General features: G+C 43.9%; 5 protein-coding genes across 5 annotated transcripts; 4 read left to right on the plus strand and 1 right to left on the minus strand.

The window, feature by feature from the left end:
• Positions 1–270: 270 nt before the first annotated feature.
• On the plus strand, positions 271–6,004 carry SJAG_00279 (formin Cdc12; the record flags this gene model as incomplete). Its single annotated transcript, XM_002171532.1, has 2 exons — positions 271–5,821; positions 5,964–6,004. 2 exons carry the CDS (start codon positions 271–273, stop codon positions 6,002–6,004), a joined length of 5,592 nt encoding a protein of 1,863 aa, XP_002171568.1.
• A 219-nt stretch (positions 6,005–6,223) lies between these two features.
• SJAG_00278 (GYF domain-containing protein) lies at positions 6,224–7,875 on the minus strand. Its single transcript, XM_002171531.2, has 2 exons — positions 7,543–7,875; positions 6,224–7,488 (listed from the first exon to the last, which is right to left on the minus strand). Exons 1-2 carry the CDS (start codon positions 7,610–7,612, stop codon positions 6,392–6,394), a joined length of 1,167 nt encoding a protein of 388 aa, XP_002171567.1. The 5' UTR covers positions 7,613–7,875; the 3' UTR covers positions 6,224–6,391.
• Positions 7,876–7,939: 64 nt separating this feature from the next.
• On the plus strand, positions 7,940–8,497 carry SJAG_00277 (hypothetical protein; the record flags this gene model as incomplete). The annotated part of the gene is made up of 1 exon (XM_002171530.1): positions 7,940–8,497. The coding sequence occupies one exon, from the start codon at positions 7,940–7,942 to the stop codon at positions 8,495–8,497; it is 558 nt and encodes a 185-aa protein (XP_002171566.1).
• Positions 8,498–9,728: 1,231 nt separating this feature from the next.
• On the plus strand, positions 9,729–11,147 carry SJAG_00276 (triose phosphate transporter; the record flags this gene model as incomplete). Its single annotated transcript, XM_002171529.1, has 1 exon — positions 9,729–11,147. One exon carries the CDS (start codon positions 9,729–9,731, stop codon positions 11,145–11,147), a length of 1,419 nt encoding a protein of 472 aa, XP_002171565.1.
• Positions 11,148–12,701: 1,554 nt separating this feature from the next.
• On the plus strand, positions 12,702–14,940 carry SJAG_00275 (tricarboxylic acid transporter). Its single transcript, XM_002171528.2, has 4 exons — positions 12,702–12,760; positions 12,826–13,061; positions 13,186–13,222; positions 13,367–14,940. Exons 2-4 carry the CDS (start codon positions 12,973–12,975, stop codon positions 14,147–14,149), a joined length of 909 nt encoding a protein of 302 aa, XP_002171564.2. The 5' UTR covers positions 12,702–12,760; positions 12,826–12,972; the 3' UTR covers positions 14,150–14,940.
• Positions 14,941–15,004: the final 64 nt, after the last annotated feature.

Here is a 15,004-nt window from a genome sequence, read left to right on the forward strand (position 1 = left end):
TTTTCGCATTATGGAAATAAGGTTTCATTAAGCGCGTCGCGTTGCTGCGCGTTTCCTACCTTACCCTTCCTTCTTCTTTCAACGCACCAGTACATCACCACTACTGAGAGACGACTACAATTTGCAAGTTTACGTCTCAGTACATTCTTTGGATATTGTTTTGACGCCTCGACGATATTCTTCTCACATTCATTCTTCTGGCTGTTTTGATTTAAAGTGTTGGCTTTAATTTTTTGATGAAAAAAAAATGCAGCAGTCTTCTTGAGGGAGATGTCAGAAAATTTACGCAGGCCAACACTTCCTCCGACCAGAGCAAACAATGTACCCGTTGGCCGTAATAGTAGTCGAAGGACACTAGGACCGCGTGGACCGAAATCCGCTGTTAGTGTTCCTGCAATTTCTTTAACAGATCAGGATACTGCTGCTTCTACTGAAGAAACTGCACCCTTACCACATGTCGATGCTACGACCCCTGCTAGAGGAGGCAGCAGGTTGGTTGGGGCAACTTTGGAAACATCTCGTTTTCATGATGTGTCCAAGTCGACAGAACCTGCTGCTTCTTTGGCTCCTCCAATTCGTGCTCCTCCGCATCGACGGCCATTACCAGGGAGCAAATTACCCACTGCGAGCAATGGCTTACCGCCGCCAAGTGACTTCCCTAGGGATAAGGACAGTGGCCGTTCTTCCGTTCTTCATTCACTCAATAGGAAACCACTGCCGGCTTCTCGGCTCCCTTCACCATCCACAGCCAATACTGCTGTTCCCAATCCACCGGCCCATGTAACTTCAGCTCGCTCTACAAAATTGCAACATGGGCCAGCACACTCACTTCCTACGCCGCCGTCGCACACCAATTCTAAGAATCCGATACCCGTAAATCCTAGTTCCTCGCATCCGCTACCCTCGGTTATTCCTTCTCACAGTCCATTAAGATCAGGCCCGTTATTCCCTTCAAACCGGCGTCGATTTCAGTCATCGGTGGCTCGCTTAAATACGCTCCCCCCTATTCCCGACAACCTTCCCTTGCCTCCTACTCCTGTTATTATACCCTCTACACGCCCGTCTTCTTTAGAGGCCCTTCAACATCTCTTCAACGAGTTTCTCAAACATCCTAATTTTTCGCTCGATGAGTACGCCATAAACCTTCTTCAACAATTCACACCAGACGAGAAATGGGCGTTCATAAAAGAAAACGACAAGACCTTTGAAGACATCGCATTCAAGGAGGAAGGGTTTCCCGCCGCTCGTCGTCCCGCTGCGTGGTTTGTGCTGCAGTTATGGAATAAAACTATCAGTAATTTGCAGCTTATTACACTGACCTCGCTTTTGCGTTCACAATCAGAGAGATGGATCCTTTCTTTTTTAACCGTGGGCGGATTTCAAGCCCTTCAAAGTACATTTCATTACTTCAATGAATCTGCCATTACACAGACACAGCAGGCAGAAATCATTAAATGCTTCTTCATTCTATTGGAAAAGCGGCCGATGCTTGCTGTAACGCATGCTGTTGTCTTCCGACAAGCTGTCCAAGCGCTAGTGAATCCTAACATGCTTACTCGTAAGCTTGCAGCGGAGCTACTTTCTTGGGCGTGTACATTGCATGAGCGTTATGTTCTCGATGAAGTTCGAACGGGTTTCGAAGAGTTGCGGAAAAGCTCTTCATCTGATGAGCCGCTGTTCATGACATGGTTAGAATGCTTTTCGGCTTCGATTAATGACAAGGTTCAGTCCGCCAGTCCTATCTCTTCTCCCGGCGGTCCGTCTATTAAACCCTCCACAACAACTATTGCTTTCTTGGAGTATTGTACTTCTACTCTGATTTTTATCAACAATCTTTGTTCCTGTTCCGATGACTTGTCGGAAGCGTTCGAAATTCGTAATGAATTTCGTAAGTCTGGAATTCATACCATTGTCAGTAAACTACGGGGATTCTCGGACCGGCAGCTTGAGGAACAATTAAACATATACGAAGCTGAGGAGGACAACAATACAAGCGCTGTTCTTTTCACAGATGGAGATTCTCATATCTCTGATGATTCCTCTATACTTACTACGTATAGTGAAATTACTAAGGATGAAGTTGGAAAGTTATTGGATTCAACTGCACAAACAATCTTGCGGGCAAGAGGTCAAAAAAGGGACAAGATCCAGTTACTTCGTGTTGTTAACTCTTTCCTCCAAAGCTTTTTATTAAATGAAAAGATCTCAGAGTTGGACTTCGATAGCAATTTGCAGCATACATTTCAGACCCTTGTAGATCGTATGTATACTGATGAGACGGCTCGCAATGCTTTACAGGAAGCGAAAGCTGCCCGGGCAATGGCTGAAAAGCTTGTGATCGAGCGCGATGCCATGGCAGCTCAGGCAAAACTCGGTGCAGAAGAGCTTATTACAAAGTTAAAGCAAGAACTGAAGGAGCAAAATGATGTTATTCTAGCTCAGAAACGTTCGAGCGATACTATGCGTGAGGAATTCAACGAACTTAAAAGCATACACATTCGACAGATGCAGAAAAGCGAAATTGAGTTGCGGGATATATTTCTTCGTTTAAGTCAATTGAAGAAAGATCCTCACTCAACAACCAATGGTGTTTCCATTTTGCTTAATCACCTTCGTCAAGAAATTGATAAACAGAAAAAGGATTACATTGGAGAGTCTGCCTACTGGTCTGACGGTGTTACTGATCCCCAACTTCTGGATTTAAGAAACCAGACCGAGGGTATTCCGGTGCTTCCTGTGGTCGAAGAACAAGGTATCACAGTACCAAAACTTCGTGGTCACCAAACTTCCATGCGACGAAAGCCTGTCAGCTTAATGCGTGGACAGTATATAGGCCGATCAGTTTCCGAAGGTGTTTCTAAAATCTACAGCGAAGGTATCAACGATATTACGGCTGAGCTGAACAAGATCTTTGAAAACAGAACTATCGGAAGCCGAAAACGTTCTGTGGATAGCGTCGATGGAAGCAGTAGTGTTCAAACATCAGCGACTAAACATCGATCATGCGAAGACAAACTCTTTATTACCCCTTCCGATGTGACCTCTTTCGTAAAATCGCGTCCTCCAAGGAAGGATCGAACACCGTCCGGGGGAAGCGCGAGCACAACAGAAGAAGCGGTGCAAGCAGGAAAACCCGCAGAGCCTTCACCCACTGTCGAAGCGTCTGTTCCTCCATGCCCTCCACCGCCTCCTCCGCTTCCTGCTTACAAAGATTCTGGAGTATTCAAAACGACTACTGATGATAATTCAGCAGCAGTAACAGGAATACCCCCTCCTCCTCCTCCGCCTCCTCCTGCTCCAGTTATGTCTGCTGGTGGAAAGTTCTCTGAACAATCTACCGGCTCCATACCTCTTCCTCCTCCTCCTCCTCCTCAAGGGCTCTTAGGATTACCAATGCGGCCACGGAAGAAAATCAAGCAAATGCATTGGGAAAAGGTGGAGCAGGGTTTGGAACATACTTTATGGTCAAAACGTAATCTTGATACTAAGGTTATCTCGGAGGCATTCAAAAAAGCCGGTATCCTTGAGGAAATCGAAAAAAGCTTCTCAGTTAAGGAAGGAAAAGTGTTTACAAGAAAGCGGAGTCGTAAGCATGAGTTTATGTCCAGCGATTTGCAACAGGCCTTTGGTATCCACTTACACAAATTTAATCACAAAAGTCCTGATGAAGTGCTTCGGATCATTCTCCATTGTGATGAGTCTGTTTTGCAGCTTTCCCCCTTCTTAGGTAGTGAAAGCGTCTTGCAACAAGATAGGCTCAAGGCAGACCTCGAGCCTTATAGAATCGACTGGCTTAATGGTGGAGAGCAAATAAATGCTGATAAAGATGCGAGTGAACTATCCCGTTGGGATTATGTATATCTTCGTTTGGTCGTTGATTTAAACCACTACTGGCCCCAACGGATGGTTGCCTTAAACACGAAATATGCTATCGATACAAACTATGACACTCTTTTGCGTCAGGTCAAAACTATTGACAGAACGGCTAGACACCTTCGGGAAAGCTCGCGACTACATGATATTTTGGAGATCATTCTTCATATCGGTAACTTTATGAACGACATACCGAGACAAGCAAAGGGTTATACAATTTCTTCTTTGCAACGTCTTCCCTTAATGAAGAATTCTACTAACACAAAGTCTGTTTTGCACATAGTCGAGGCATTCATTAGAAATCACTTTCCTGATTTACAAAAGGTTACTAGTGAGTTTGCAACTTTGTCAGAAGCTGCCAGCATCAACATGGAATCTTTGGAACAAGAATGCAAACAGCTCATTCAAGGCTGTCGTTCTGTGCAATTGGCTTGTGATTCAGGCGCACTTTCAGATCCTACTGTATTTCATCCTGACGATAGAATTCTTTCCCTCATTTTACCTTGGCTTGAAGACGGTATAAAAAAAATGGAATTCATGAAAGAACACTTAAACTCAATGAACACTACATTGACAAGTGTTATGCGGTTCTATGGCGAAAAGCCTAACGACATTAGCGCAAGGGCAACATTCTTCCGAAAATTCAGCACATTCTTGTCAGATTACAGCAAAGCTAACACCGAGAACCTTGAACAAGAGCGGGAAGAGAAGCGACAGCTTATGAAGCGTCATGTAAGAAATACAGAGGGACGTTCAGCTGTAATAGAGGCTGCTTTATCTGGAAAACAAACTGAAAACCATGAGGCTATCGATTCACTTTTGGACAAACTGAAGCATGGTGTTGCTCGCCGTCCCCGGAGACGTCTCAATATAAAGCTTCCAAAGGCTGAGCCGGAAGACGTTTCTATCACTGAGGAAAAACCAGAGAAAGAAAAGGAACCACGGCCCGAGGAAAAGAAATTGGAACACTCGGTTTCGGTGATTACTCCTCCTGTTACTACTCCTCCTGTTACTACCCCCCCTGTTGTTGAAAAGGAACCTCAGAAAGAGGAAAAGGTTAAGATAACCGTACCGGTCTTACGAAAAACCCAAAGTCTTAAGAAACCGGAGGTCGAGCATGAGGCAAAGCCTGTGGACACTCTTCGAAATATGCGTCAATCTTTGAGACATCCAAAGACGGTGAAGGAAATTACTAAGAAGCATCAAAATCATAGACGCTCTCTCTCAGATCCGTTGGCCAACCTGGAAACGCAGAAAAAAGATACTTCAGCTGACGATGTTTCAATGCTTTCAAAGGACGACACGTTTGTGACAACGCACGAGTTTTCTTACATGCTTACCGATGCTGAATCTGAAGCCAAACACACTCCTGTGGAGGCACCAAAACATCACGAACCTGTATCTCGGAAGGCTAATCAAACACCAACTCCTACTGATACGCCTTTGAAGCTTACTCCAGTCACAAGACTCTCGTCGCATTTGAAGCATCTTGACATTGAGCAAAAAAGTAACGCTAGTAGCAGTCCCTTTCAGAATCCCGGCGAGTTTGAGACATCCACGCCTACGGATAAGAAATCCGCAAAACCGGTGTTTGCAAGACCCTCTTTTAAGGCACTGTTTGAACAGCATACGAACAAATATGCTCGAACTGCGCTTTCAAAGCATGAGTTTGGAAAAGAGAATTTGCGCTCTGTCCTCGAAAGTTCGCACGCCAACGTGCAGCCGAAACAGCCTTCGTTGCCTGAAGCTCCTGCTGCTAGCACTGCAAAACCTACTACGCATTCTACCCTTCAGAGTGTTCCCGTTGCTAATCGAAAACCTACTACGCATTCAACCCTTCAGAGTGCTCCCGTTGCTAATCGAAAACCTACGCCTGTTCATGAACATGCCTCTTCTAAACCCCCTCCTGTCACTATTACTGGGCGCTATAAAGAACAACCCGAAAGTGGTATGTTATTCAAGAAACCGTCTACGTCTCGAAAAGCGCATACTCCTAATTTGTTGTTCCGGGCACCAACTGTTAGTCGTTCCTCTATTCGAAGTGATTCTATTGGCAGTAGCAGACAATCTTCACATTCATCGTCCGCTAGCATTAAACGGTCCGTTTCCCACATGTCTCTCTCTTCTTTAGCTTCAGACAGTGAGCCAGACACCGCTGTGTCAAAGCTCCCAGTTTTGAAAAATCGTGACGAATGGAAAAAACAAAATGATGATAAAACCAAGAATGCTCAAACGAGCACGTCGTCATCATCTACAAAACAATCCACTCCCTCGACAAGAGCTCAAGAAATGCTTGCCGGACTCTTGTCAGGAAAGCTTGCTCCAAAATCCCCCAGCTCCAAGCACTAAATTGTGCGCTCTTGTGTGTTTATATTTATGTTGAATTGTTGACTATGAATTAATGAATTATGTACAGCAAAAAGAACGTGGTTAAGAAAGATGGAACAAGAAATGAGGTAAATTGTTATGAAAAGAGATTTGTCATTTGTCTGGGGAAAGGTGTGCGGGATTTTTTCTGTTACTGAAATAATGCGTGCTCCGGTAAGATCCATAAAGGATCAGAAAGCTTGTGTAACCGTACGTATGCACGAGACTTGCCTGTTGAGAAATAGCCCTGTTCCTTCCAAGCGGCCATGGTTGCACTAGGGTAAGGCCCATATATGTCGTCTGAGTTTTCCCATTTGAAATCCCATTCATCATCCTGGGAGTAGGCCAAGTATGGCTGGAATGAGTCGTTTCCGAATTTAAGCTCAGGATTAGCATTGCGGCGTTGAAGTAACCGCTGCAAGTTTTCCTTCGTTAAAGAATATATGTCCTCGATTTCTAATGCCTCCTCCACGACTGAAATCGCCTCTGTAGCCCATTCAATTAGGTAGCTACGGTACTTTTCTGAGCTCTGCTGCTCAGAAGAGAGAGTACTCTTTTTTGTTTTCTTGACAGTCCGATTAAAACGTTGAATAAATTCAAGAATGCTTTCGTCTGGAAGCATGTGCGTAGAAAGAAATTTTAGAGCAACGTCTGGGTTTTCAAAAGAAATTGTTTGTTGCTGCTTACGAGCTTCTTCTTCCCGTTCTTGTTGTCGAAGCATGGCCTTTTTTGCCTTGGCAATGGAATACTTGTCACTTGTTCCTCGTAACCAAGCATCGTATTCTTCGTCTGGATCACGTTTATTTTGAACGAAGTTTCCTTCTTCGTCGAAAGCACCCTCTTCCATATCTTCACGAACATTGAATGGCATAATTTTGATTCCGTGAAACTTTTGAATTCGAGACTCATCATCTTCCTCTTCAAAACCGTCACTATTTTCTTCCGGAGCAGTGTAGCCAGTTTGTTTGCTTTTGTTTGGTTCCATTATGTCTAATGTTGGATTCTCTTCTTGACCTTGAATGTCTTCTGGAGCCAAAAACTTGACATTTTTTTCATCTTTTTTGGAACTTTTTAATCCTCCGTCCTGTATTTCTGACGCGGGACTTCTTTTCCGTTTCAATTCAGGTTGTTCTTTATCGGAAAACATGTCATCAGAATCACTTTCCTGCAATTGACCTTGATCCGCTCGGTCATTTAACTGTTCTTCCTCCCCAGATCCTTCAGACTCTGATTCTGAGCCATAATAACCTATTTCCAATGTTAGTTTTGGCATAAAACATTTACAAGTTTGTTAATTCCCACCTTCAATTTTCAACCGAGATTTCCTCGGTTTCTGTTGGAAATCATAATCTAAAAATGCGTTATCCTCCATTATAACTTCCAAATGTTTGTCTCTTCTGGTACAACAGACGTGTAAGGCGAAAATCGAGAGAAAGTGTTTTCTGCCACGGGACAAATATGTGTCTGGTCGTAATCCTTCCAGTACAAACTGGTGCTGTCAACTTTTAAAGAAACAGAAAAGCCTTCTTCTCGAGTATTTACGAAAGAAACAATCGTTCTTTCAGCTGTCATTAGTAGCAAGAGCTCTGTATCCAGGATTACATTACTTTGATACTTTTGTCCATAAACGTTTTCTCATCAGCACTTCTAAAGCGGTACAATTACAGCATTTGGTTTGGAATCATCTTATTAAAAAGTCATGAAATTACATTCTGTTTATTTGTTCTTTTTTTGTACAGTATTCTCACTGTTTTCGTTGTCTAAGCAAACAAATGTAAAGGCACGGATCAAAAGCAATAGTGTGCTCCCCAGTCTCAACAGACTAGCCGTTGATACACGTGTGCAACTGCGTTCAAGAGATCGCACCTATTTGGCTCCAATTCAATCGAATGGTATTTTTGAATTCGTCAATGTATCTGATGGAACATACGCTTTAGACGTTTTGTCCATTGAATATGAATTTGCACACTTTCGTGTCGACGTGAATGGAAGTATGGTGACCCCATACTATCTGACAAAAGGTCATAGCTGGACTCAAACGAGTAAAAACCTTTCCTATCCATTTTCCGTCCGCGCTCTTTCTCAACACACATACCTCTTCCAACCTCGTCGCTTTTCACTCTTCCGACTTCTCAAGAGTCCTATGATGTTGTTCTCTTTGGCGGCTGTCGGAATGCTTCTCATTCTTCCTCACATGAAAGTTGATCCAGCTTTGTTGGAACAGGCCCAACAAGAGATGCAGAAGAAGCGGCAGTAAAGCGAGACAGCTAGAGAAAGCGCAATTAAATACAAATCCGACTACGTTCAGTAAATACTTGTCTGAGATATGATTCCATTACGATGAGAATACATCGTCCAGGGCCGGGAGCTGGATTACCAATCAATTTCGTAGTATCCTTTACTATCTAATATGCTTCAGACGTATCTTTAACAAGTGTTCTCTAGAGTTAAGTTACTCGAATGGATCGTCTAAACAACCCAATCACACTCAGCCCTCACGGCTCCTCCTCTCGTCCCTTCTTCGTCTCTTCTATAAGCCTATATGTACCCGTCTACGGTCTACCGACTCACACTCTTTGCTCATTCTTGCGTCTGGCCAACGCATCACTACGTTCAGCTACGTTTTCAGCGCTGACTTCAATCCACACACCGTGCGCAACAAGAATGCTTTTGTCAACAAGACGTAACACGAAAATCCCTCAAAACCACCGATTTCCTCAATACTTCCTGTATTCTCAATCCTTTCTCGCTGTAGTGCGATCCTTCTCGTTAAGCTAAATTTGCGTACTACTAGGATCTTCAGCACAAGTTTTCATCGCTGCGTCTCGTTCTAACTCGGTATTTCAAACTTCCTTAAGCATCGCTAAACTATTTAGCGAAGTCGAGCGCGTTCTTTTGTCTTTCTCAGTTTAGAACGCCACGGTGAACTGCGACTCGCACTGCTTTGCTGGTACTTCAAGCTCCGTCGTGGCGTGTGTGTGTGTCCCATAAACGAGCGTCTTTGCCGTCACAGCTTGATTCCTCGCTCCGGGACACTAGAGCTTGTTAGATCTCGTTGGGAGTCTTAGGAGCTCGTTATATGCTAACAGCCTCCCGAAAAAACCATCCTTCTGTCCATCATCAAATTGCTGGTTGTGATCATAAAACAGACGCCGTACGTTGACTAAAACGCGAGAACCACGCCGTATTTTTTGTTGCTGTGGTGTTTTGTAACTTTTCTTCGCGTTTGTGTTCGTACTGTCGCTGTTTACGTGTTTGTTTACATTCGGTGAAACGTTCTGTAAACAACTTACGCGTTTTCTGTGTTTTCCTGGAACGAACTGAACTTTACGCTGTGCAAGCAGCTGTAATTGGTCAAGTAAAAGACTCTAGGCTGGTTTCTGAAGGTCTTAGACAGTCTTGAAAGGTAGTAGCCTGTCTTTTATTCCAACTTCGCAGCGTCCCTTTGCGGTCAGTGTTGCCTTTGTCGCCTGCCACACATTCATAGAATGTTCGGTTTCTTATCCGAAAGCAAGGCGAAATTTCGCAAGTTCTATTGGTCTCGCGTGGGTTTGTTGTGCTTGTGTTTGCTATGGTACACAGCAAGTGCGGTGTCCAACACATCGTCCAAGTCTATTTTCAACATCAGCCCTTGCCCGGTGACGTTGACGTTTCTCCAGTTCGGGTTTGTGATGATGTTTAGTGCTTTATTCATTGGAATTCGTCGGTTCGTTTTCCATGGAAAAAGTATAGAGAAGCCTACCCGCTACGTGTTTACGACAACGCTTCCTTTGAGTGTCTTTCAAATTGGAGGGCATGTGTTCAGTAGTCTTGCAATCACGCGGATTCCCGTCTCTGTGGTCCACACGGTTAAGGCCTTATCGCCCTTGTTTACCGTTTTCGCCTACCGTCTCCTGTTCCATCATTCGTATCCTCGCGCGACATACGTCTCACTCATCCCTTTAACGGTGGGTGTTATGCTTGCTTGCTCGTTTCAACTTTCCTCCGACATTGCCGGACTCACATTTGCCCTCATTTCCACTCTTATCTTCGTGTCACAGAATATATTTGGCAAAAAGATATTCACGGAGCCTTCGACGAAGTCACACGACCGCTCTTCCCATCGTCGCTACGACAAGCTGGATTTGCTCGTGTACTCGTCCGGAACGGCTTTCTTAGTGATGGTGCCCGTTTGGCTCTATAACGAGGGACCAGCCTTTCTGCCGTCTCCTCATTCATCTGCCTATTTCCAGATTTGGCTGAACGGATTTTCTCATTTCTGTCAGAACATTCTTGCTTTCATTTTGCTCGGTCTCGTTTCTCCCGTCACTTATTCTATTGCGAGTCTCATTAAGCGAATTGCCGTGATTGTCGTATCCATTCTCTGGTTTCGGCAACGAACAAATGCCGTACAAGCATCCGGCATTACACTCACTTTCTTCGGTCTTTGGCTGTATGATCGTAGCAAGCACATCGAACGCGTTTCTGTCAGCCAAGGCGTCGAGCTAGATGCAAAGGCTCGTGCTTTTGAGCGGGAAGCTTTGAAGCTCGAGTCGTATGAGAAGGAAGTAAGCAATCGCAGCAGTCCAGTGGACTCTCGTCGTTCTTCCACCAACGTTGCTACTTCTTCCGATGCTCTTTCAGAGGCCTTTTTACGACCTTTTATTTTGCGTCCACCCAGCACAAATCCGAATGCCCTTGTGACTCCGTCGGCTCCAGTTACGCCATCCATTTTGTACAAAATGGATGCAGCTGCTTCTGGGGAAAGTTCACCCGCGCCTTACGAGCCCTACACTTCCAATTTCTCGGAAAACGAGTCGCCCCGAACTCCTAATAATCCCGCCATGGCTGCTATGTTGGCTGAAAAATTGGGCATGCCTAAGCCTGAAAAACCGTGGTTGGATGATGCAGTGAGACTCTCGCCCTAAACATATTTAACTGAAACTACTTCTCACGCTTTCCATCTCAATTCCTCGTGCTCTTGTCCGTCGGGAGAATAATATCGTATGTATGTGCAAGCTATCGTGCACATCCAACAGAAGAGCATCAGCTCTCGTCAAACTGTAGGGAATTTGAACGCACGAAGTGGAATACTCACTTTGTGCTACTCCTTTCCCTCTCTTTCTCTCTCACACACCCTCTCGCTGATACATTCAATTGTCCTGCTTTTTTTTAATCGTCGTTTATTGATTGTTATTGAACACACTCTTAATCCTCGCTGCATATACATGGTTCACTGTTATCGGCAATTTTTGTTTCCTCTCAACTAATATTATATTATGTCTGTGCGACTCATCTGTCTTTTTCTGGAAGATAATCTGATGTCTTCCAACAATAAAACACATGCACACGAGCATGTAAGTACTGATGCATTTGTGCTTTTAACGTTTTTTTTTTCTACTCCTTCCTTTACGCAATTGTGCGCCCTTTCCCTTTCCTTATCTCCTCTTTCGTTCGAGTTTCCTCTTCTTACTAACACAGCAATATGCTGCTGATATATGAAAAGATTATATACAACGGAAGCCTCCTATTCTGAAATATCTATTCTCCCCCCTCCCGTCTGTGTTTAATGGAAATAAACAACTTGACAATGTACTTTGCCCTCTCTGGACTTTGCCAAAACGTTTTTATTGCTTTTATCGGTTTGTTTCGTTCGTAATTACGATGGTGCTGTTGACACTGTGGTTTGTGCACTATTAGTATATACGAGTATTTGTAAAAAGGTTTACGGTACTTTGAAGGGTCTCTGCAATTCAGTGAATATGTTCTAGGGTTTTTAGTCTTAGGGCTTATGTTTATGCTTATGCTTATTAAGGATTTTACTAAAGATTGAATATTTGAAGCAGTGTTAAGGGACAAGCGCCAATACTTTATCGGACGAAGGGATGCATTAGGAGTTATTTTATAATTCGTCTGCAATTGGCGGGAGTGAGCGAAAAGGGAGTTGTCATGTTGTATTGTGTTTTATTTCCGCATTCCGTGTCCGGTGATTTTTTTTGATTTTTCTTTATTTTCTGTTATCAATTACAATTTTTTCGCTGCCTGTTCGTGCTTTTTACTATTGACTTCTAATGATCTCGAATTTAAATTATCTTATTTTTTTTATTCCTTTTTAATTAAAAATGCCAAATTTGCCGCGACAGCGATAAACTCAATCAAAAATTTCACAAAAAAAAAACCAATAATATTCAAAAACTATTCAATCGTCATCGCTTACCCTGTGCGAACGTACCCTCCGAGATTCCCGTTTCCTCTTCTAGCTATTTCCCTCAGGTGGCCTCATCGTGTTTTCATACTCCCTTGCTACCTGAAAAGCCTGTCGCAGTACCGGCACGTGGACGTCGCAGTACTAACATATAGTGGTCGCTCCTCGCTTAATCAGCTCGCTAATTGCGCTTTTCGGTTATGCAGTAGGTGTTTACGACTCAGGGGATTGGCTATCTAAACGAATTCCGCAGAGACAACATAAAGTTACGCGGTGTGGCCAAAGTAAACTTGTCCTCTCCCAAACACTTTTTAGGCAGCCAGCAAGTGGGAATAGGTATGCAAGCATGTCCTACATATGCGATTTTTTTGACGGTGGAATCATCTAACATTCGTGTTTAGAGCAGTAACTGGTTTTATTTTTTTTTGTAATTGCTCTGTACAGACTTCTTTAGCAAGTTCAGTACATTGTCTTAGAGGAATTCCTTTCCATCTTTTTTCCACCAATACAATCTTCCCCTCTAGTGTTCCAATTGTCGAGTTTTCACAATGGCTACTCAATCAACCACAACTGAAGTTCAGAAGAAGAAAATTTCTTTCTCCAACTTGCTCCTCGGTGCAGGCTTGAACCTTTTTGAGTAAGTGGATCCCGCTCCGTGGAGTTCAAGGGTCGCGACACGTAAACTTCATAACTCGACGCGTCGTCTCTCATATTTAACACATCTTTCTTTGCCATAAGAAATATTCTAACGCGTTTTTTAGAGCAAGCTCTCTTGGCCATCCATTGGAAGTCACAAAGGTATGAATTCAGCACTTTTCGACGCGTTTTGCTCATTGCAGAATGCAATTCTTATGGAACCGGTTTCATAATATTGCTCACGTCACGAACGTGTGTGTCGGTCGCTCTGTAAATCATTGTGGAACATTATTAACCTTTTCTCAGGTTCAAATGGCTAGTCATCGCAACCAGAATATGGCTGCCGCTATGCGATCTATCATGTCGCGTGGTGGTATTCTTGGTTTCTATCAAGGTTTAATTCCTTGGGCTTGGATTGAGGCATCTACAAAGGGTGCCGTGCTTTTATTCACAGCTGCCGAATTGGAGTATCGGTTTCGGTCTATGGGCCTCGACCCTGCTGTCGCTGGTGCCCTCGCCGGTATGGGTGGTGGCATTGCGCAGGCGTACGCCACTATGGGCTTCTGCACATGTATGAAGACTGCGGAGGTCACACGTGCCAAGCAAGCAGCTGCCGGAGTGCCGGTTCCCAGCACATTCCGTGTCTTCCTCGACCTTTACAAAAAGGAGGGTATTCGTGGTATCAACCGGGGTGTCAACGCAGTTGCCCTGCGTCAATGCACCAATTGGGGTAGTCGTTTCGCCCTTTCTCGTTTCCTTGAACGCCCCATTCGTTGGCTCACGAGCCGCAATGCTGATGATCCTTTGACTACTCCTCAGCGGTTTGCTGCTAGCTGCTTGGGTGGTGCTTTGAGTTGCTGGAACCAACCAATTGAGGTTGCCCGCATTGAAATGCAAAGCATGGTCAAGGGCAGTTCACAGCTCGGACTTTTGGGCACTATGAAGTTCATCTACAACAGAAACGGCTTAAAGGGCCTGTATCGTGGCGCTGTACCGCGTATGGGTCTCGGTGCATACCAAACTGTTGTAATGGTTTTCCTCGCCGACTACGTCCGTGCTTACTTCAGACGCAACGGTTATAACATCTAGGATGCTTGTTTGTAAAAGGTGTCTTTGAAATTTCTTGTACTAGTTTTAACAGCAAAGAGTTGGAACTGTGCACTCTTTCGTCTTGAAGCAGGACTGGCTATAATCTACTTGTGTCATACGTGTGTTTGTATACACGGGACTGATGACTGTTCGTATGCAAACACTCATGATTTCCCTATATCTGTCTCGTCTGTTTTCCTTGTCTTTTGGTACATCCCCTCCTTTTGTGTCCGTTCACCTTGTCATTTATTCTTCATTACGTTGATGTTTCATTTCTAGTTTTGGTTGTTCGTCTCTTATACCTTTTGTTCTCTTTCCCTCTTACAGAGGACGTAGATTCCTCGCCTCTCCTCACTTTTGCTTTTATTTTCGTTAGCTTTGCTAGGCATGTTCGTCGAATCTTTCGAGTAATTCTGGCTGTTACAATCCTGAGCTATCTGCTTCTACAATTTGAGATGCTGTATTGTCTGTTGTTTCTTAAACGTTACGTCGTTAGAGTTTACAGTCTCGAAGGTGTGTGCGCAAGTTTATTTGAATTGATTTGATTTCCTGTTCGACATTCCCCGCGCAATGCCGAAATTGCTTCTCAACCTATCTCTATCCTTAATTGCCACAGCAGTTAAGCTGCTCTGTCATGCCTGTCTTCTTATTGAAGCTTTTTTGTTGATTACGTATATTCGTCGTACCTTGGATGTTTTATGGTCATCACTTTTTGTCAGGGCGGCGAATCCGAACGCATACCACTAAACACAGTGACCATCTTTTTTCTTAATTGCTCCCTTTATCCTAAACGATACTTATAATTGATATCTATCCTTGCTCGGTTCAAATTTGTGTAACATGAAACACTTTCCA

This window comes from Schizosaccharomyces japonicus, assembly GCF_000149845.2.
Source record: "Schizosaccharomyces japonicus yFS275 unplaced genomic scaffold supercont5.1, whole genome shotgun sequence".
NCBI classification, from domain to species: Eukaryota; Fungi; Ascomycota; class Schizosaccharomycetes; order Schizosaccharomycetales; family Schizosaccharomycetaceae; genus Schizosaccharomyces; species Schizosaccharomyces japonicus.